This window comes from Panthera uncia, chromosome B4 (assembly GCF_023721935.1).
Source record: "Panthera uncia isolate 11264 chromosome B4, Puncia_PCG_1.0, whole genome shotgun sequence".
In the NCBI taxonomy this organism is placed as follows: domain Eukaryota; kingdom Metazoa; phylum Chordata; class Mammalia; order Carnivora; family Felidae; genus Panthera; species Panthera uncia.
In genome coordinates this window covers 132,379,693-132,402,520 of record NC_064809.1, presented here as the reverse complement: position 1 = coordinate 132,402,520, position 22,828 = coordinate 132,379,693, and the positions used below count along the sequence as shown (strand labels likewise).

General features: G+C 54.2%; 1 protein-coding gene across 2 annotated transcripts in view; it reads left to right on the top strand.

The window, feature by feature from the left end:
• The window catches only part of PACSIN2 (protein kinase C and casein kinase substrate in neurons 2), a 134,311-nt gene that overhangs the window by 90,180 nt on the left and 21,303 nt on the right, over positions 1-22,828 (top strand). Inside the window, exon 2 of one of the 2 annotated variants that reach the window (XM_049627585.1) lies at positions 4,878-5,015. In XM_049627585.1, coding sequence (XP_049483542.1) covers positions 4,956-5,015 — 60 coding nt within the window. In that variant the 5' untranslated portion in view covers positions 4,878-4,955. Of the gene's footprint in view, positions 1-4,877; positions 5,016-15,470; positions 15,737-22,828 lie in introns of those variants that run through there. The other variant, XM_049627584.1, reaches the window with a different exon arrangement.

Here is a 22,828-nt window from a genome sequence, read left to right as displayed (position 1 = left end):
CTGCCGGACTCTCCTCTGAGTTCTCTGCGAAAACGTGTGTTCTTTTTGTTTTCCGAAGCTGCAAATGCAGCTAAAAAAATAAAAATAAAAAAGGATACCCAAGCCGATTGGTACACTGAGACCCCTTAACATCGGGTATTATCGCTTTTTCTTGTCTCGTGTAAATTTGTAGGACAGACATTATGAGACTTTATTTTGATTGCCATCAAGCATTCATTACCAATTTCACTTTATTTACAGCTCTGTAAAGGCAAAGAATATTTCTTCTGCTTGCATTTGACAGATTTAACATTTGGATCTTCCCTAATTTTCCCATTGTTCTAGTCCAGTTTAGTTGTTTTCAGTTTCATTTAAAAGAAACCAAGGTCTAGCTCATGGGCCGTTTGCGTTCCCGGCACTAATAAGCTCAGTTCTTGAAACTTAGATCTTTGTTGAATGAACGAACGAATGAATGAATGAATGAGGCTCACCAAGAATAGCCGATAATGGCAGGTCTTCCCCTCTTTCCAATTTTAAATTGACACATGACCCTGGCGTCACGGGGCCACGTGATACTTTCTGGGCGCCTTTCTTCCAGTCCCTTCCAGACCATCTCTGGGCCTGGGTATGGCTGGTGTGACTCAGGAGGTCATTTGGGCCAGGAGGAGTGGCTGATCGTTGTGCCTTGTTGAGTCGTGGCGCCGGTCACATTCTGGTGGTAAAAAAACGAATCTCTCTGTTGGTCAGGAGAACATTTCTTATGTGAGCCCTGAAGGCTGGGAGCTGATTCTGCTTTTGCAAAATCTGTTTTGTAAAATCACCCGTCACGGATTTCCCGGGAAATGAGATTCCCTGGTCTCCCTTGAGCCATTTTGACCACCTTCTCCACTTATAGATAGGAAGCCCTTCTCTAGCCCACAGGAGCAGAGCCCATCTGCCTGCCAGTCCCTTTGCAGCTTTTCTTACACCCCATGGAGGAAAGCACTCCTACTTTCTTGGTATTTTCATAGTATAATACCCACAAACAGCTAATTATATGTAACAAACTGTAAAAGGAAGAACTTGGCATTTTAGAGCCACAGAACCTCGCCTTGAGTCATAATCTCACCATTTATCACCATTTATCACCTTAAACAGTTTACTTGACCTTCAGTTTCTCATCTGTGAAAAGGGAATAAAGATACCTGCCTCATGGGACTATTACAAAAAATAAATGAGGTTGTGGAATAGCTAAAATTATACTTGGAGAGAAATACATAGTTTTAAATGCATATGTGAGAAAAGAGGAAAGAAAGCTTATAAGCTGCACTTCCATATCCGGAGTCCGAAAAAGAACAACCTGAAGCCAAAAATGGTAGAAGGAAGGAAATTAATAAAGGGAAGAGATCAAGGAAAAGGAAGACAGATACTCAGTAGACAGCTGAAAGAAAGCAAGCTAAAAGCTGAGTCTTTGAAAAATAAAAATGAAAACTGATAAATCTCTGATGAGACTGATCAAGAGAAAAGGCACAAAAACCTAATGCCAACAATGAAAAGAGGGACGCTACTACAGTTCCCTCAGTCTTTAAAGTGATCATAGGAGGAATAATATGAGCAATTTTATGCCAATAAATTTGAAAAAAAGTCGCCTGGATTCCCTATAAAACCACAACTTTACAAAATCACACAAAGAAATAGAAAATACATGAATAGTCTTCTGCCTTTTAACTAGAATGTATGATGAGAAGTGCTTAAAGAAAACTTCAGGCCCAGGAGACTTCACTGACAAATTCTGCCAAACATTTAAGGAAAAAGAAAGCCAGTCTTAACGTAAACATCCATTTGTGATCACAGCTCTTAGAAGAATTACAGTGGAAAGGAACTTTCTAACCTAAAAAATGATATTTTAAAATATCGCATAGTAGACATCATACTTCATCGTGAAATGTCAAAAGCTCTGTCCTTGAGGCCAGGGGTCAGCTTGGCGCTGGGACCGCTGTCACCTGGGGACTGTCGCAGTGGGCTAGTGCAGTGCCAGGGTGGGCTCAGGACCCTGGAGTGAGGGAGCATCACCACGTTGCCAGTGTGGGGCTCGGGCGAGGAAAGCTGGACTCGCCTTGTTCCTGCTGGTCAGCTCAGAGCAGGCCTCCTCTCTGAAGCCCTTGCAACTCCATCCAGTGTTGCCTGGTTTTGTTACTTGGCGATTCAGGTTCTGGCCCCTAGAAGTCAAGTAAGTGTGTCTTTTTGTGCTGTGAGCCCAGTGGCAACCTCTTCTTGGCTCCCAGCACTTAATAGGCTCTTAATAAATCTCAGGCAGAACCGACCGTCCGTTTACGTCTACACCATGGCTGAACCCCAGCCGAGTCTGAGTCCCTCCGGCTGAGCTCTTCAGGTATCGAGTTGCTTCTCCGTCCAGATCCCTGCAGCTCCTCCCTGCAGCTGTTCCCGGAGCTGGCCAGGCAGCCTAGCCAGCGGCCGGATCGGACCACTTTGAGACTTGCCTGAGCCCAAAGCCCAGATATTTCCTGAGGAGCCTGGAGCAGAGACGGCTGGCCCGGGTAGAAGACTTTCTGCCACTGCAAACATGGGCCGGCGTGCTCCCAGGAGGGCCCGGGCCAAGAGCACACGATTGCATAGATGGGGGGTGCTGTGGGACGTGGCACCAGGGCCCAGCCAGAGAAGACGGTCGGCCTTTCTGATACCCTGGAGTTAAAATGACACGCTGCCCTGTGATGTTGGAGCGAGGTCCAGCCGGCACGCTGTCAGGAAGTGTGTGCACGTGGCGCCCGGGCAACCGCCTGGCTGTAGCGTGCGTGAACTTGGCGCACTTGGCTTTGAAGTACCATCATCCGCTCTTTGAATTTATTGGCTGTACAAGTGCTGTGTTCATCTTCAGAAGCTGTGACATCCATCACATGAAGCCTTTTTTTTTTTAATATATATATATATTTAATGTTTATTTTTGAGACAAGGAGAGACAGCATGAACGGGGGAGGGGCAGAGAGAGAGGGAGACACAGAATCCGAAACAGGCTCCAGGCTCCGAGGTGTCAGCACAGAGCCCGACGCGGGACTCGAACTCACGGACCACGAGATCATGACCTGAGCCGAAGTCGGATGCTTAACCGACTGAGCCACCCTGGCGCCCCTCATGAAGCCTTTTTAATAGCCACTAGATCTTAGGTTATAGGACACCAGATTTATTCAAACTTCAGATCGTTCTTGGAAAACATCTTGGTGCGATGGAGAGAACATTACCGTAGCAAACTTGTCAAATGTTTGTCTCCGCCATTCATGACTTGGGTGACCGTAGGCAAGTTACTTAACCTCCCCTCCCTGAGCATCAGTTCTCTCAACTATAAAGTGGAGACAAAAGTAACGATAGTGGTAATTATTACTATCTAATGACGTTACATTGTAATTTACTGTGTCCATAGCGCTCACTACGGACCACAGTACTGTTTGCCTCTGTGTGTCTGGCCTCATTTCACCCTCACTGTAATTCTGTGATGTATGTCCCATAATCAGATAAGGCTGTTGAGGCACAGAGAGGTTGGGTAACTTGCCAACTACTGCCCAGCTAGTGAGTAACAGGTCTGGGATTAGAGCCCAGGTAGCCTGACTCTAGAGCCCGTGTTCCTGTTCCTTACCACGCTTCTGGATTGTTGCTTCGGGGGTTGTAAGAATTAAATGCGGTAGCATATGGAAAAGGGTCCAGAACAAAGTCTTGTACCTTGGAGGCTTAGCAGTGTGGGTCACCCTGCATCCACCCCATCCTGCCTGGTCCCTCCCCGAGCGAAGCTGAAGCTTTGGACTCCTGACTCTGGTCGTGAGGGGAAGTTCCAGAACTCTGGCTGTGTGATCTGGACACAGGGTGATGGGAAGGAGGGCGGAGTCAACTTTTCACCAAGAAGCCAGCGAGTCTCATGTGGCCGTGGACGGGTCATGCATCGCTGTGGTCTGTGCTCGTGAGCATCGTGGCACCTCCCTCTAGCAGGGGGTTAATCACGCCTTTACCCTTGCCTGGGTTTAGAACACCGCCTCATGACCCAGAAGTGGTCACTTTCGCCTGTTTGTCTTTACTCTAGCTGACCTTCACACTGATGGTATCAGAATAAACTGGTCTGATCTGGGGCCTCAGTGGCTGAGGTGACATTGCCCAACACAGTGGCTGGGGACACACTGCCCAAGACAGTGAAACATGGGGGAGCCTGGGGGTGGAGTCAGGTGTCCAAGGCGGATGACTTCCTCTCATGTCTGACTGCAGGGCCTAGTCCTGCCCGGTGGGTGGCACAGGCTGGGGCAGGGCGAGTCCAGAGATGCAGGAATTCTGCCTGCTTTCGCTGTTCTCCGCACACGTGCTCTCCTTCTCCAAGCGACGAGGAAGCTTGTTTAGTAAGGTTATCAATCTGTTGGTCTAAGAACACGAACCGTTCTCCAGAAAGCTCTTTGAGCTCTTCAGTAAGGTGTTGAGAAGGTTCACTTGTTAATACGAAATACACACGCGCACGGGCATATAACACATGCATATGTGTGTGTTTATTGATTTTCTCTCACCTAAAGGGAACGTTTGAGACTGCTCTGTACTAAGGCAGTAATGGATATGGAAGTCGTGTGATGGCCGTGACTTGCTTCTTACCTTAAGAATTTAAGGGGCGCCTGGGTGGCTCAGTCGGTTAAGCGTCCGACTTCAGCTCAGGTCATGATCTCGCGGTCCGTGGATTCAAGCCCCGCGTTGGGCTCTGTGCTGACAGCTCAGAGCCTGGAGCCTGTTTCAGATTCTGTGTCTCCCTCTTTCTCTGACCCTCCCCTGTTCATGCTCTCTCTCTCTCTCTCTGTCTCAAAAATAAATAAATGTTAAAAAAAAAATTAAAAAAAAAAGAATTTAAAAACTACAATGATGTGCTTTTTCTTTGACAGGTTTGTCTACGGATTTTGAGCATCTGAAGTTGACCTCTGCGTTAAGCATTGGCCGCTGCTCCCTCACTGTCCGAAGAGATGTCTGTCGCTTACGACGACTCCGTTGGAGTGGAAGTGTCCAGCGATAGCTTCTGGGAGGTAATGCCCACGCTTGCTTCCTCACGTGTGCGGAGAGCAGGCCGATGGTGCCTGACGGGCCTGGCTTCTCCTGGCCGGAACTGGGGAGGAGATGAGCATACCCCAGATAGGCCCTGTCTTCGGGGTCAGATCCAGGTGGCGGCAGGGGTGACTTGGCTGTCAGTGCAGGTGGTGAGCTGACCTTGCCAGGAAGGACTGATAAAGCAGCGTTTGTCAGGGTCTTAGCGCCTGTCCGTTCTCGGATCTTCGTTTTCGTGCTTAGCCGTGTTGTGACTTGGCTCTGTGTATGCTCGTTGTGGGGCTTGGCCCGAGAGGCCGCGTGGCTTCTGAGTCGTGTGTGGAAAAATGGACGGCGGTGATGTGACACCATGCTGGGACAGTGCAGGCTGTCCAGGGGGCCGAGCAAACCGCCCTTGAGCTGTCAGAGCATCTTCCCGTGAGTCTAGGCCCGTGAGGAACTCCTTCCCCGATTAGAAATTTTGTGGAGGTGGTGGGGGGGGTGGGGAGGGAGTTTTGTTTTCTCTGGAAGTCACTCTTCCTGAGCCCATTTACTTTTTTCTGCCTGCTGCTTAAAGGAAAGTCCATTTTTGTTCTTGGGGCAAAACCCCTGGAACTTTCCAGGCAGCAGTGGGCTTAGTGGAGAGAGCACCGGCTTTGCAGTTAGAAAGATCTGGGTTCTGTTCCCGACTGTGCCATCGCTGGCTGTGATTTCGGGCAAGTGGCTTGACTGATAAGAGCCTCAGAATCTTCATCTCTAAAGGGGGGGTAAGGGGCGCCTGGGTGGCTCAGTCAGTCAGGTGTCCAGCTCTTGATTTTGGCTCAGGTCATGATCTCATAGTGTGTGGGTTCGAGCCCCATGTCAGACAATGTGGAGCCTGCTTGGGATTCTCGTTCTCCCTCTCTTTCTGCCCCTTCCCCACTGGCGGGCACACAGTCACCTCTGTGTGCGCGCGCGCTCGCTCTCTCTCTCTCTCTCTCTCTCTCTCTCAAAATATATAAATAAACTTAAAAAAATAGAGGATACTGGCCTTCGGGGAAGCTGCAGGATGAAGTGAGAATACAGACGTCAGCACCCATGTGGGTGCTTTCCAGGCAACAGAGGCTCGAGTGGCATGAGATACAAGGAGGAAGCGCTGGGGTTTGCTGGGGACTTGGACGAATTAGTTTTATAAACGGAGATTGAGTAGGTGTATCGTTTTGTCTGAGAACAAACACCATCTGATATTATTGTCTAGTAGAGACAGTGATCACAGGTGCCCAGTGTTAAAAAACGTGAGCAAGGAACTCAGAGTTCTGTTAACACTTTTCTTTCCTATGTGTTGGCCAAAAGGTCATTATTGACTTTTAGCTGAATACTTCATCTTATGAAAAGTCTGTGTTTCATGAGCAGCTACTACGTGCTAGGTCATGTGAGACTCCATTGGGAAATGGGACGGTCCGAGTCCTTACCCCTCAGCCTCCCTGGTGGGTATCCAGGCCAGAGCCCAAATTTCAGTAGCCAGAGAGGTACACCTGCCTCAGGAAACATTCCTCAGAAGGCCCTAAGAGTGACAGGGTGACGACAGAGTCACAGTTGAGTCCGGCCGCCACAGCAGTGGCTTCCTGGCGTTGTTAGGAATGTCCTCACGCCGTGGGGGTTGTGGGGTGTCCGTGGTGGACTATGTGAAGCTGTGTTGGAACAGGCAGTTACAGAATACGGTCTGGAGGTGCCTCCGGGACAGCGCTGGAATTCAGGACTGCCCCCCGTGCAGGTTCAGGTTCACGGGCAGACGGGTCTCACTCGCCCCCAGGAGGGAGACTGGCCTTGCCAGCTCACGGCCAGCCAGCGATGGCTGTGCGGAGCCCTCCCGTGAGCTCCAGTGAGACCGGGTGTGTCTGGTGGAGACGCAGGTCCTCATTAGTTTCGACCCTGAACCCAAACTAGACAGAATCCTTTAGCTGTGGGGAGACTTTTTGTTTTGTAACTGTGGTGACATTACCGTCTGGTACTAATCAGCACCTGCCTTGAGCTGGATGACGGTGCCGAGAGAGGTCGGCACACACAGCGGGCTGGGCCTTGTGAGCCATAGGCCAGGAGAGGCACCGGGACCGGTTCAGAGGTGCGGCCTAGGCTCGACTCCTGGTTCGTCACTAACTGCATAGGGGTGGAGGGTGGGGCGCTTGGGGCAAGTTACTAATTTTTCTTTGCCTCAGTTGCCCAATCCGTAAGATGGGGGTAAAAATGGTACCTATATCCCAGTATTGTCGTGAGGGTTCCAGGAATGAGCGTGTGGAAAGGGGGCTTCAGGACAAGTGCTGGCGGGGAGCTCTGTCCCTCCGGTGTGGGAGCTGGGGGTCAGCACGCACACAGCACATCACCTGTTCCCGCAAGGTGCGTTTGGCGGCATCGTTTGAGTTCCCAGTCGGTGGCTGAAACTGCTCTGGAGACATCAGGGATCTACATATAGGGCTACTGCAGAAGCCTTCAGCTGCTACTTTAAAAAAAAAAAGGTTAAAGTTGCCAGTATATAGTGTCAGCATATATTAAATCGAGTGGCTTTAACAGGTCCTGTCGCTGATTGAAGCTCTCAGCCTCCCTGTTAAATTCTTAGCTGCGATAACATCCACGGCCAAGAACATCTTTTGCCCGAGGAATGCTAAGGCCAACGATTTATTTTCTAGGCAGGGTTGGCTCACCTTGTGATGCTGTCTCTGAAATCACTTTTCAGCTTGTATAACTCCATGCTGCCCACCTCCTCCTCCTCCGGGATGGGTTTTTGCTGAAGGGAGGAGCATGACGTCACTCAGGGTGAACCCGCCCCGTCGGGCTCTGAGTGGCGTCGGTGCTTGCGGCCAGCTGCGCATCTCTCCAAGCTGCCAGCAAGGCCGCTCTTGCCCACGAAAGGTGTCTTCTCGCCGATGTGGCCACAGACCTGTACGAATCTCAACACAGCCTGGTGGTCTCGAGGTGGAGAAGTCCTCATGCTCAGTCTTGCTCCTTTCGGCTGAAAGGTACTCACTGGAGTGGGTCATTCCAGAAACCTTTTCTGCATGCTGGCCATGTGCCTGCACAGGAGGGACATGACCCCGCCCCCCGGGAGCCTTTGGCTGTGACCTTTGGAGGTAAGCTCCCGTGGGAAGAGACCGACACTAGACAGATCACTGCGTGGGCTGCCGGAAGACTGGCTGGAGAGCGGCGGAAAGTGGGGCTCCCCCTGGGGGGGGGGGCAGGAAAGGTGCTTTGGAGGACGAGCGGGATTGGTACTCACTCCGCACTCACATGTTTGCTAGATGAGCGAACAGGTCCTGATCTGTGGGAGGACAGATCACCCACGGGAACTAATATCAAATGGAAGTGCTTGTGGGTATTTGGAGGGGACATTTTGTGTATCACCCAACACAGAGTGAGCCATTTAGACAAGAGGGGCCCCGCGGGGAAGGCTCTGGGTGGAGAACGGATGCTGGTCTCCATGGGGTCTGAGGGCCGTGGGACCAAGCAGCAGTCTGCCTCTGGGCGTCGCGTTCGGAGGAGGAGAGCCTGCTGGCTGCAATCACCAGGGAAGGTGTGTGGGGTGGGTGGGGCTGGGCTTTGAGTCGGGAGCAGGGAGATGGGGCAGGCTTCTGGGTTGGAGCAAAGTCTGGAGGCCGGAATGAGCAGGGCCTTGCAGAGGGCTGAAGACCGTGAACTCTTTGGAGGCGGGAAGTCACGTGGGATTGGGTAGGTTGGGGCCGGGGGTGGGGGGCTGTTCAGCAAGCAGCGGGCGGCTTCTTCGGCAAGTTGGAGCCTGGCACGTCCCCTCCCCACAGGCTTCCCGGCAGGGGTAGGGGGGCTCGGTTACCTCTGGCACGTCTTCTGGCTCTGGCTCTGGCTCGCTCCAGAAGCCCGAGGGCCCTCCCACCGTGTCCGCCGCTTCTAGGCCCTGCTCCCGGGTCTTCTCTTTGACTCTGGGGCCGGTGCACTGAGAGCCTCGGCTGCGAGTTGTGGGGCTTTTCAAGTGTCACCAGTGCTTCCTAGGAGAGCCCGGCCTCCTCTGTCTTCGGGGGCTCCGCACACAAAATGGCGGGTTTGTCACCTGCAGGCCTGCTGCTGCCCGGGTCTCCGAGGACCCCTTGGTGGCCGGGCTGGGAGGGCCTACTGCTGACTTCAGAAACTGGGCTCTGAATCCGCCTCATCCCCGAGGCAGGGGTTCTGCTCAGCCGCCGGCCATATGTGCGCTTAGAGCTCACATCTCCCCGGAGAAGCCAGGCTGGGGCTGACCCGTACCGCGCGCTCTGTGGGCGCCAAGAGCCTCGGAGGAGAAGAGTATTTGGGGGGTGAAGAGGACAGAAGTGTCTTGCTGTAACATGTTCTGGGAACCTTGGCCCCCGAAGAGTCGGCAGGTGCCTCCTTCACAGAAACCTCCCCCTGCAGCCTCCTCTCGGACTGTGGGGACGGGGTATCACTTGCGGGCGTCTCCACACGCAGCGCCGTTTGGCCTGGAAAGTTGTCCGCGTGGAACGGGGTGCGCTTCTCCCGTCCCTCTAGACGAGTTTCGTAGGCAACATACTCAGAAGATGCCAGTGCCCTGTGTCCGTGGCTTCCGCAGAGCCTGATGGCGGCCGCCGTGGTCCAGACCCTGGGCTGAGTCCACGGTCTTGAGGCCCCGGAGCCAACGTTTGCCACGTCGGGCAGTCACAGGGCAGCAGGCGGACGGTGAGCGGAGGCACGAGGCACATGGAGACAACAACCTTGGTGCTCTGTGGCAGTGACCTATTCCACTCGCTCTCCGGCCACCGCCCTGACGTACGCAGGCCTGGACGGAGTTCTCCTCCGCGTGACGGCCTGTCCGTGGGTGCATCGCCTTTGTCGTAATCCCGCCGTGCTCAGGCCTAGCTGCCGGCAGGCTGGTGGCAGGCCGTCATTTCCCTAAAGTTTCTAATTCATTCCTTCTTTCAGGCAAACCAGTACCTGCTGCGTCACGATGGAGGGTCAGGGCCCTGGCCTCCCCTGTGCCGTGTTCAGTCTGTTCTCTAGCCTGAAGCCAGGGCGGCTCGTCCGGAAAAGCAAACCTGTGCGATTCCTTGCCCTGGGGGTGGGAAGCTTCTGTTTTGTGCATCCCCTCCACACTGGAGCCACACTCGTTAGCATAACTAAGACCTAAGCCCGTGCTGGCAGCTGCTGAACCACCTGGTCCTTCCTGAGCGGCACTGCCCTGGGCTCCAGCTAAACGGAGCGCCCCCAGGCTCCTGTCCACAGGGCGCTGCCTGCCTTGCTCGTGGTCTTTCCTCCAGCCTGATCTCCGTTTCCTTCCAGCTCCTTCTCGAGGCAGCCTTCCCCGACCCCTTCTGGCGGGGCTCAGGCGGCCTTCCCGCAGGCCCATCCAGTGTGTAGTCTCCCCGTGTGCGTCTCCCTCTGGGCTCTGAGAACCTGGGGGCGACGACTCGATTCTCGATCCTCCAATTCTCACGCCTGGGTGCCGGGGACTTAGCACGGTGCCTGACACGCTGAATGATCGTCGACTGGATGCATGGGTAAGTCAGAGAAAGGAAGGGGTTTGATGCTGGGTGGTAAGACCTGCTCTGCTCATAAGCTTGCGTGAAATATTCGGAATTAAAATATGTGTGCAAATAACCACCATAGTGGGCAGAAATCAGTCTTTCGGTGAACAATTGTAGAGCGCTGCCACGTGCCAGGCCCCGTGCCAGGCCTTGGGGACACGGCATGAATAAAACAGACACGAGGACCTTTTAAATGGTCCAGAGCAAACGCTGTGAGGATGCGGAAGAGGCTCCCCTCCCCCCACCCCGAGTGGGCTCACCAGGGCTGTGTTAGAGGTGGCTCTGGGCGAGCAGGGACTTTTGTCCCCCTGCCCCCGTGTCCCACGCGTGGGTGCGTACTCGCTGCTAAGTCACCCAGCTGTGTGCGCATAAGCTATGTGCTTATGGTCCGTGTACTTTTAGCAGAACGTGTTAAAAGGAACGTTAACCGACAACGAGAAGTTTAGAAATGAAAAACAGTGATGACGGCTAGCATTTAATGCACACGTGCTCTGTGCCAGGCCCCTGCTCTGGCTTTGTGGGTGTTCTCGGTTCTTACGACTGCCTTCTGAGATGGTCATCTCCACTTTGCAGGTGGAGAAAGCCAGGCTCGGGTGGTTGGCGGATGCCCGGCTTCCCGGAAGTAGTCGGTGGCGGAGCCGGGGTTTGGGCCCAGGCGCCTGCCTCTGGAACTGCTCTCTCGCCCCAGCTCTCAGCCTCCCGGGAGCCGCTTACGGGAGAGAAGTGTCCCTTTGCTCCGAGCGCCACACACTTAATGCTTCTGCTTCAGCGTGAAGACGGTTGAGTCCTGTCTGGGCGGACCCTGGCGCCACTGTTCGCGAGCGTGTGACCCTCGGGCTCAGAATAGAGAGACAGCCTGCCCGGGTTCCTAGGCGGGCCTCTCCTCCTCGGGGTGCTTGCGGGGATTATAGTCAGCCTCCACAGGGCCCGGCCGTGATTCCCGAGCCCCGGGGAGTGTGGCCTCCTCGCTCACCCGCTTCTCGGCCCTGCACGTGCATGTTGTGTACACGGGAACGGGCTTGTCCCCCCCCCCCCCCCCCACCCCACCCCCCGTCCAAACTGCACGTAAGGAGCCGTTCCTTGAGAGAATCGAACACTCAAGGTGCTTTGCCGTCAAGCGTGTCCTCTGAAGATAAATTATTCTCTCGTTTGATCTCAGTGATGTGAAAGCAACTTGTTTAAGCCATGTAAGATACAACATTTTCCCTTTCTACTCAGTAAATAAATAGAATTACCCAATTTTAGAGCTGGTGGGCTCTTGAATGCTCAATTAGGCCGTGCTGGCTTAGCTCCATGGAGACATTTGTATGCAGACGTTTGGGGCTGGAGCTGAGGGGCCCAGGCCTGGAGTTAGGGTGAGGCAGCCCGTGTGTGTGTGTGTGTGTGTGTGTGTGTTGTGTGGGGTGGTTCCAGGAATCATGAAGGTAGAACCAGGAATTCTGAGGCAGGGGACCAGGGAGGGGTGGGGGGACTGTGGAAGCGGGATTTGGGGAGGGGCTGGGCCTGGAAGGAAGGGGGCACCGCCTGGAGGAAGTGCTATTCTCACCTTTCCAGTCTGGCAGTCTCCCCCCCCCCCCCAAGGTAATTTGGCTTTGTGCCCCAAGGGTTCACCTGCTGTCAGCTCTCTAACTGTCCCTGCCCCCTTTCACGGTTAGAGCTTCCGACAACAGCTGCCAACGAGCCCTGGCTGACGCACCTGGCAAGACCCGGCTCACCATCCAGGTTAGCGGCAGCTCTTACGGCAGTGGGGTGCCCCTCGCCCAGCGCCTGCCTGGGGTGAGGGAGACTCAGGGAGGGTAGTGACCTAGTCACTGGGCAGCCGTGTCCTCGTGCTGTTTCCCGGGCACTCGGCTGAAGGGTGAGCATGTGTGAGCGCCAGGGTGGAGTCTTGGGGGTGATGGCTTGCAGGTGGGGCGTGTGCTGTGCTCGGGACAAGTCCATGGGTGTCGCCGGGCCTTTGCTGACGCTGAGCATCGCATGCTGAGGGCGCAGAGCACAGTGAACCTAGCTGGCCACCCTAGGAGGAGGTCAGCTCTGAAGTAACTTTGTTTAAACGCATCCTTCCTCTCGACACGATGTGTTCTGCCTTCGGAGTTAGACCTGAGAACCGGGACTTCTGGGATTCTGGGTCTTCTTTTTTTTCGTTCGTCATTTGGGACATTTAAAGATCGGTAAGCAGTTGATCTTCCACGGTGCTGAAGGCTGGGATTTGTGCTTTGAAATTGTCGAGCGGCACAGGGTGCCTTGGCAGGGTAAGGAGCCTCATTTCTTCACCCTCCTACTTGGTGAGCACGGTTCCAGGCAGGGCCGGTCAACATGGGGAGCGAGAGCTGAAAACCGGATCCGGGACCGGAGTGAGGCCCCGGAGTGAGACGGGACTGGCGCTGGGTCAGAGGCAGCCAGAGCACAGATCGGGCTCCCGGAGCCCCGCCAGGTGAGGAGGCGGAGCCCGGTGAGGTTAGGGCCGGTTCAGGGGAGCACCAAGGTGGGGAACTCCTAGATCCTCTGGTTCCAGTGCAGGGTGAGTTGGGAGCCCAGATGGTGGGCGAGCCCAGCTGGAAGGCAGCGGGAGAAGTCAGGTGGAGCCCCGTAGAACGAGGGGCGCCAGAGCACAGCTTGCAAGCGGGCACAGACTCGAGGGTTTTCCAGAGCGAGTCCGCGCTCCCTGGTGCTTTCAGGCGCCCAGCAGATTGCACAACCCTGAAGTCGATGGTGACCCCGTTCGGAAAGGGGGGTTCAGAGTAGGGCCTGGGCTAGGCTGAGACAGGAGGCTCTGCGCTGGCACCGTGGGGCCCCCCTGCCTCTGTGTGCGGGATGTGGCAAATGACGTGCGCCCCACCAGGCACGTGGGTGGGGAAGTGGCGACACCCCAAGGCCCAGGCCTGGAGCGCTCCCGGCCTGCCTGGGGCACGGGTAGACCTGGGGCCGAACTAACTCGGATCCTGGGTTTGAAGGAAAGCCTCGTCAGCATGAGTGAAGCAGCCGCGGGGCTCTCTGCTGCTTTCTGCTTAAACGGCTCTTTCCAGGTCGGCACGAGTGTTAGTGACATCCGTCATCCCTGGAGGTACTCTCTGGTGGTGCTCCAACAGTCCATTCCTTTTAGTTTTGTGAGGAGAGCTGGAATGGCTCACTGGATTAAGACCTTGGTAAATAAAGGATCACGGGTTGCTTCATTGCCCGTGCGTCCAGCTGAGTGCTTAGCAACTTTGCCGTCCCTCCCGCTCCAGCGGCATTCGGGCATTGAGGGGATCTTACGGGGTGCCCTCTGTGGGCCTGGCCTGGAGGACGGAGAATAAAGGCACGGTCCTTGCCTCGGAACCCACTGTGTTACCGCATTTGGGCTTGTAGCTACATGTGTCATACGGGAGTAACGAGGGAGGGTGAGCTGGGGGGGGGGGGGGCAGTTTCCCCGAGGGGGTGGCGTCTCGTGTGGCTCATGCTCCGTGGGGCCTTGATATCCTGCCTCGAGCCTTCAGAAAGCAGCCTTGCCCCTCAGAATTCTCTTCGCTCTTGCCACAGACACCCTTTCCTTCAGGCAACTCCGATGACCCAGGGCATTCCTTCCAGAACTTGTCACCGTCTGTAATTGTGTTATTTATCTGACCACAAACCCCAGGAAGGTAGGGACCACAGAAGTTTGTATCCCTCGTCCCTCCCACAGTTCTTGGCGCAGTTAGGTGTTGATGACACATCGGTGTGTGGCAAGAGGGTGGCACCAGGCTGTGAGAAATTGAGTTATGAGGGCTTCAGGGGCAGCCGGCCAGCTGGTAGCGTTGACAGACCCTTCCATGAGAAATCCTCTAATTGAGAAGGACCCTTGCAGGTCATCTGATCCTATGCCCCCATGGACAACCTGCGGAAATGGCCCGGTCTTGTCCAGCGATGCCTGAGCCGGGCTAAGAGTGCACCCGACCGGGAAGAAACCCGGCCCGTACCGTAAACCCACCCTAGCCCAGTGTGATTAGTCCTTACAGAATCAGTTCTACTTCTGCCTTACAGCTGAAGGAATAGAAACGTGGGGAGAGAGACCCACACAAGGCCATTTATTTCGGGGCAGGCCCAGGTCTTTGCCTCTCCCTCCTGAGAGGCGGCCACGTCGGAGAGGGCTGGGGGCTGGGGGACTCAAACCAGGTAACAGAAGCTCATTCAGCCAATCTCCCCACCATCTGCAGGCCTGTAGTTAAGGAATCCCAACAGGGTCATTTTTCATCCTTGTCTTTCAGAATGTCCCGGAGCCTCTCCCGTGTACTTTATCACCTTTGGAGAAAACATTTGACTCTGATTCCACGGACTTGCCGGGAGGGAGGGACAACACCAAGGGCTTTTCCTTCTGTCCGGTCAGCTCCGCACGGCTGGTTCGCCCTTGAACCTGCCTTTCCAGGATGTGCAAGGAGCAGTTGTGGTGCCTGGGCCTTCAGTGTCCCAGGTTAAAGGGCATAATAAGCCTTCTGGGCGTGAAATCGAGGTCATCTTCGGCAAGCGGTCTCAGTAGTTTACAGATTTGGGGTTCCTGATGAGCCTCAGTGGCACACAGTGGAATCAGGAACGGGGCCCGTACGTTACTTCTCTGTCTTGAACTCTGTCTGTGGCCTTCCCTGGGACCCATAAGGCTGGTTGGAGACACACACGTCACTTGACATTGACTCGTTAAGTCTTGGCTTTACTCTCTCTCTTCTCAGCCCGAGGAAGGTTCTGGAAGGCGGGCTCTTCCTTTTTCTGGCTGCACGATCGTGGGTGACTCTGCCTCTTTAGACCCCAGTTTCCTTTTCTATAAAATGGAAACACTAATGGTATCCACTGCTGAGGATTGTCACAGGAGGGGACACATGCAGAGCTGTTTTACACTGCCTGGCACAGCGTTGACATGCTCTTTTATGATGCTGCTGCTGCTGCTGAGAAGCACTCATTGTGATGCCCGTGGCCAGCGGCTTGCAGTCCAGCTGGGGCAGGGAGGCGGCGAACACGCACGATCGTGACCCGTGTGGGTCGAGCTGCGGCTGCAGGCCATGGGGACAGTGTTTGGAAGGGCTCTCGTGGCCCCCACGTGGACCAGCAAGCAGGAGCCTGTGGTGGGGAATTGGCCCCACCTGTCTGCGAGTGCAGGCGCTACAGGTGCTCCCCCTTGGTGGTCCTGCAGGGACAGCTGGTCTCAGGGAAGCCTCCCCGGGGAAGACAAGCTGCGCCTCATCAGACCGCTGGGACTGGTAGGTGGGATGCGACCCAACACCCACATCCTTCACCATCTCTCTCCCTGCCTTTGACGCTAGTCCCTTCCCTTCTCTAGTGTCGTGGCTTGTGTTAGCCCGGGTTCTCGTAAACTTGATAGCCTTGCTTTGTGTGCGGCTGTTTTTAATTCACACCGAGGCTGTCATGCTGCCCACCGTTGCCGTTCTGTTCCCTTCTGTTCGTGAGGTCCGTGCAGGTCGCAAGGTCTGTACCCCAGGCCTGCACTTTGCCCGCCGCTTGCCTCCGCCTTGGTGTGCCACAGCTCCCCCCGCCCCCCATTCACCCACGCATTCCCCAGGGTGAAGACTCCTGTGTGCCCACAGCCCAAGAGAACATTTCTGTGGGGATGACTCAGGAACAAAATTGCCAGGTCCTCACAGGGCATGTGTCTGCTTAATGACTTAATTACTGCCTGGTTGTTCTCAGGCCTGCCTCAGGCTACCTTCCCCCAGTGTATACAGTAAGGGTCCCGTATGCCGTATGCCCCCCCCCGCCCCACGCTTGTCAGTTCCCACTCTCTGGGGTTTGCCAGTCTGTCAGGTGAAGAGCCTTCAGATCGTGGGCATTTCCCCAATCACACGAGTGTGAGCGCCTCGCTGCCGTCAGCCCCTTGGACTTTGCTTCTCTCTGAAGTTGCCTGTTCATACCTTTTGCCTGACTTCCCTCGGGGCCTTTTTCATGTTGGTATATAGGACTTACTGGGATATTCCAGTTTAGCGTGTTGTCAATTTAGACGTAGCAGATTGGGAAACAGTGTTTGTGGTCTGTTAACTTTGTCCGTGGTGTTGGCTTCTGAACAGAAATCCTTAATTTTTGATGCAAAAAAGATGTATTATTCATAGACATACACACGCATGCGTGTAAGCGCACAGCTTTGACTTTTGAAATTTTAAGGATCTTGCCCAGCCCAAAGTCACCTGTATTTTCTTGTAGTCACTTTCTGGTCCTATCTTACATTCTTGCTGAGTGCCAGCTGTGTGGCAGACCCCGTGGAAGGCAGTGGGGGAAGAGTGGTGCATGAGGAGGTCCACACCCTCTTAGGGCACAGTGTGAGACGCACGGTATTTGGGGGTTGGCGTCCTGTGCGCTGCAGGTCTGGCCTGCACAGCTCGGGACGGCAGGAAGTAAAGCTGTCTGGGGGCATGGACACAGGAACTGGCTGGGGAGGGCAGGGTGTTTTGGGGCACAGGCTGCCACTCCCTCACTCTGTTGTGCATCGAGTCGGCAGTGAGGCAGCCACAACCTCACTGGGGCTCCTGGGCGGCCCCAAGTCCATTGGGAGCGTTGGTAGTGTTGAGATGAGCCACGGGCAGGAGGAAGCCAAGGCAGCTCAGGGTAGGAGAGTGTGGGCTTTGGGGCGGCCCTGCCTGGCTCCGTTCTCACTTGGGCCATTGGTTTCACTCTGGGACTTAGGCTGTAACAGGTAATCTGTCTGTGGTGGGTCTGGTGGTCAGCAGCCAAAGAGGAGGGTACAAAGAATAAAATGGAAGGTGTACTTGAGATGACCAGTGCGTGGTACCTTGTAGGTTCCTCTGACCCAGTGGCCTGTGGTTAGCATAGGTGATGGTAGCTGAGCCTGTACTGGGGCCCGGCCCTGGCACTGGGAGGCCGACAGGTGGGGGGGCTCCGAGGAGCTGCGGGTTTGCCTTCGCTCGCCCTGTCACCCGCCTGGGAGCCTGGCGGTCTCACTGGGCTGCTTCCAAATCCTCCAGCTTTCCTGTTGCCTTTGGCCACCGTGCTCCACAGAAGGGGATTGGTCCGGATAAGTTGGCTCTAAAGTCAGAGAAGCAGGGGTTGTGCAGCGTCCTTGTGAAAGGCAGTTCCGGACTGTTTCCACCCAGAGGATAAACGAGGAGCTGGTGCGACCTGTCTAAACAGTCCCTCCCGGCGCCCCTGTAATTATAAACCTGCTGGGGTTTGGACAGAGCCCACTGTCTCTGTTCTGATTCCCGATTACCCAGATGTTTCTGCACAGGGATCACTGCACCTCCAGCCCCAGACTCGCCTTAGCTGACTATAAACCCAAAGGTGTGTCTGACGCTGGATTCTCAGCCCCTGGGGTGGAGGGAAACCCGAGGAACGACTGGAGTCAGACTTACAGAAAGGGAGAGGTGGGCTGACTGCTAGGGGCTCCCTCCAGGCCTCAGGGTAGGGAGTTGTGGGTGGAGAGAGGATGGAGTGATTCTGATTCCCCGGAGGACAGCGAGCTTGGTGGTGGGGAGGAGTGTGGCCCCCTAGGAGGAGTGGGGGCAGGAGAGTGGCTTCTGGAGGACTCTAGAAAGGTGGTGGTTCTGCTCTTTCCCAGCCCAACCTGCATGAATTACAGTCCCCCCTGCCCCCGGCCAGGTGCCTGGCCACTGGGATCCTGCCCCCACCTGCCACCTGGAGGACAGAGCGGTCCCTTGTCCTGCCTTTCCGTTCTCTGTCCCCACTGCTGAGGCCCCAGCCTGAGGAGGTTACGCTCGCACCCTCCTCTGGAAGCTTCGCACTCCTGAAACCGCCCCCCCTCCCCCTCGAGCCCCCCGCCCAGCCCCTGAGCGTGGCACCTTCCAGGATGAACGCCTGACCCTCGAGATTTCTCACCATCTGATTCCCCCACCCCCAGCTGCACCCAACCCCCCATCGAAATGGCCAGTCGTTCCCTTGCGTTCTGTGTTCCATGTTCCATGCCTCATGGCCAGCACCCCTGGGTCTCCTTGCTGGCGGAGCTTGTCGCCCATACTGTTCTCTCTCTCCAGATGTGTCCCTCTCCTCCTCTCCTTGCCTTTAACCTGGCCAGCGTCCTACTGGTCCTTGAAAATTTGGTTTGGATGTTGCCTCCAGTAGACCTTCCCCACCTCTCGCCCCTCCCCTTGGCTGGGCAGCCCCTGAGGAAGGGGGGTGTCCCAGCCCTGCACCCAGGGACATGTGTGGTGAGTGTCTGCCTTTAGTGTTTTGGTGTCTGAGGGGGTGAGCCTGAATTTAGAGGAACTTAGGAACATAGGTGGCCTCAGACCCTACTGGGCTTTCTGTGAATAAATCAACTGATAATAAGGTTTGGAAGAAATCTTGTTTAGTTTTTAAATTTCTACATAAAGTTATCTGCCATTTGGCTATCTCAAAACAAACCAGTGTTTTGTTTTGTTTTGTTTTGTTTTGTTTTGTTTTTTATTTTTTTTTTTTAACATTTATTTATTTTTGAGACAGAGAGAGAGCATGAACGGGGGAGGGTCAGAGAGAGGGAGACACAGAATCTGAAACAGGCTCCAGGCTCTGAGCTGTCAGCACAGAGCCCGACGCGGGGCTTGAACTCACAGACTGCGAGATCATGACCTGAGCCGAAGTGGGCCGCTTAACTGACTGAGCCACACAGGCACCCCATAAACCAGTGTTTTGAAAAGCAAGAGAGAGGGGCACCTGGGTGGCTCAGTCGGTTAAGCGACCAACTTCAGCTCAAGTCACGATCTCACGGTTCATGAGTTCGAGCCCCATATCGGGCTCTGTGCTGACAGCTCGGAGCCTAGAGCCTGCTTCAGATTCTGTGTCTCCCTCTCTCTGCCCCTCCCCTGCTTGTGCTCTGTCTCTGTCTCTCAAAAATGAATAAAAACATTAAAAAAAAAAAACTATAAAAAAAAGAAGAAAGCAAGAGAGAAACTTTTAAACTACAAAACTGGTAAAGCAAAAATAGCTAACCGTGTATGTCCTCACTTTATCATACGATCGCTGTGTCACATATTTGCAAATTAACTTTTCTTGCACTTCAAAAACCAGTCAGCATTATACCTCAATTTTTTTAATGTATTGAAACAAAGAGAGCACACTCTATCAAAGAAGACATATGGGCGGCAGACAGGAGCGAGAAAAGGCTGTCAGCATCATTAGACGTTAGGAAAGTGCAAATTAAAATCACAGTGAGACAACTGCCACGTACAAACAAAATGGTAAAATATTCCAAAAATGAACCCGACGCGGCGCCAAGTGCCAGGGAGAGCACAGAGCAGTCGCAACCCTCATACCCTGCAGCTGGGAGGCGAAATGTGCAGCCACTTGGGTCACGGTTTGGCGATTTCTTACAAAGTTGGATGTGTGCTTATCGTATAACATTCCCACTCTTAAGTGTTTGACCCGCCCAGGAATCTTTATAGCTTCTTTATTTGTAATTGCCCCAAACTGAAAACAACCCCAGTGTCCTTCAACAGGACGAAAGGGCAAGCAAGTACATGGCAGTGTCTCCACACGATAGAACAGCTCTTGGTAGTAAAAAGGAATAAACTACTGACCTAGACAATAACATGGAACCGGCTCAAAGGCCAGGCCACATGCCGGGTGGTTCCATTTATCCCGGACGTCTTGGTAAAGGGTGTTGGGGAGGAAGAATTTCCTGTGCCCTTCAAGGTCCTTCTGGCTGGACTAAGAATCAAATTGACATGAGGCAGATTAACAGAAGAAGAAAAAATTTAGTTTGTACACTTGGGGAATCCACACAGACGTGGCATATTCCGAAGACAGGCAAAGCGAGGTATGTCTGTCATCCTGAACTAAGGAGAAGGGGTAGGGGTCTGGGGCTTCAAAGGGAAGGAATGTAATTCACAGGTAAATGAAAAAGAGTCAATGTTTGGTGGACAAATGTTTGCCGAGCCGCCAGGAAACAATGGGACAGAGAGAACTTTGATCAGACAGGCCTTCCTGGGCCCTTCTCTGTCCACCACGCCTAGCTCACAGAATAACGTTATCTGTGGCATACGATAGCTTTCTTCCTGGAGCAGGTCCTCAATCCAGATCCTTTTTAGGCAGTGGGGGGCGGGGGGGGGGGGAGGTAAAGAGCTTTTCCTGAATCTGTTGGGGTTTGCTTGCTTTTTAACTCAAAATAATCTTCATGCCACAGTGGCCTGGCTTGGGGCGGCCTGACCTTTGCCCCCACAAGGGACGCCAATCAGATCAGTGGCTGCCGGGGCTGTGTGGGGCAGAGGCTGACTGCAGGAGGGCACGGGGGACAAGGCAGGGAGATGGAAGTTTCTGTACCTTGATACGGTATACACGGCTTACATGCATCTGAACTCGTCTAACTGTATCCCTGTGAAGGGTGGATTTTATTGTACGTAGATTATATTTCAGTCCAGAGAAACAGCTGTCAGCACCCTGACCGCCAGGACCTTGCTCAGGGGAGCGGGAAGGCCACATCGCTCTGTCACTGGGCAGTCTGTGCAGATGTTGATAGTACTTCCTGGTGAACGTCCCTGGGTGTGGACTAAAGGGATAGGCGTCTCGAGCCCATATGTAGCCTTTTAATGGAGGAAAGCCCAGTAGGGCAGACGTTCCTAGAGCATCTCAGTGCCTGTTGTCATGACCACTCCCTTCTCCCCTTGGCCTCAGCAGTGGTCACAGCGGCCAACATTTAAACCCAAAACACATGATTCTGGAAACGTCCTGCCTGCATTCCTTGCTGCAGCTGGGAATGCGATTTCAGATTTCAAGAGTTGTCCTTAAGTATGAACAGCGGCTGAGGTACTGCTCAGGACCTGGCTTGGACCAGCGTGTGCCTTCTTAACAGATACCCTCTTCTGTTCCCTAAAATTTTTTTACGAGGCTTTTGAAAAGCAGAGAGGTGGGTAGGTTTCTGGAGAGCCAACACGCTGTGATCTTGATTACCAGTTTGGATATTGTTGGTGACAGGCGAAAGCCAGCTCCGCATCACGGTCTCACGTCGCCTGTCGAGCCTGAATCGAGCTGCGATGATCTTAGCCCTTGTGGCCGCCAGCTCAGCGACACAGAGTTGTGTTTTGTTGGCTATTTATTTATTTATTTTTCCATCCTGCTGTAGATTTCAAAATGACAGCAGGGCCCTATTTTAAAGGGAAGTGAGCACTCGGTGTCACTTCCAGCTGGTTGTGAAACGCTTGCTTTTTGCCTCGCTAATGACAGGGCCTGCTGAGGATACAGTCGAAAGCTGCCCGTCTTGGTCAGGAGCAACCGCCTGGCCGCGCGCTCCCGGAGCTGTGCGTGCACTTCGGTGCCTGGTGGAGAAGGCTGCCCGGGCCGCCTGGCCTCCGGGGCTCCTTGCTGGTCCCCTTGGGAGCGGGGTCCTCTCTGGCCTCAGCGACAGCCCTTCCTGAGGGGCCAGAGCTCCTCCCCTGTTGCCCATGCCCTTCCGGGGGCCCCCGTGTCCTGTCCCTCTTCAAGGACTTCACCACTGCCCTCCTCCCCTCGGTTAGTTCAGCTCAGGGCAGGAGAAACTCTAGCGTGAACTCTTCGTAAACCGGAGTTCGACAGGCTGTGCCGTTGTCGGTCTCCGCAGCCTGCCCGGGAGAGCGAGGACTGTCCCCTTTTGTGTAGGAGTGGGACCTAGTCCTCTGTTCCGCAGGAGCTTCCAGACTGAGTCTAAACAGGGGTGAAATAGGAGAGGGATCAGCCCGCAGAGAGACCTTCAGAAATGGTAAAGTTGGTCAAAGTTGGTGAAGATTTTGGAAGCGAGTGGGAAGGAAGGGTTGGAACGGCATGATCGTTTCTCTGCCACATTTCCTCCAGCGCCCCAGTGTCCGCGCTGCCCTTCTAGGTGGTCTGGTGAACGCTTTGATCCTCACTCCAGCACAGCCACTAATGTTTTCTTAATTCTTCTTTTATATTCGATAATTTATTTTAAAAATTTTTAATGTTTATTTTTGAGAGAGAGAGAGTAGGGGAGGGGCAGAGAGACAGAGACAGAGACAGAATCCGAAGCAGGCTCCAGGCCCTAGGCCCCGGGCTGTCAGCACAGAGACAGACGCGGGGCTCGAACTCACGAACTGCGAGATCATGACCTGAGCCGAAGTCAGATGCTTCACTGACTGAGCCATCCAGGCGCCCCTATATTTGATAATTTAAACGAGCTAGTCTCTCTTTTCATATGTGAGAGGATGTAGTCCAAACTCACCTTAACACTGGTCAAAGCAGAGAGGAGCCTGAGCTTTGCCATGGAGACGGTCCTACCCGGAGCCGTTTGAGATGCTGCCTTCAGCTGCTGCCCCCGATCTTAGTGACCTAGGTCATCCCCTAAGCCCTGGTTTTCTCATCTTCCTACTTGCCATGGCAGGGCGGTATTTGCAGGTGCAAAA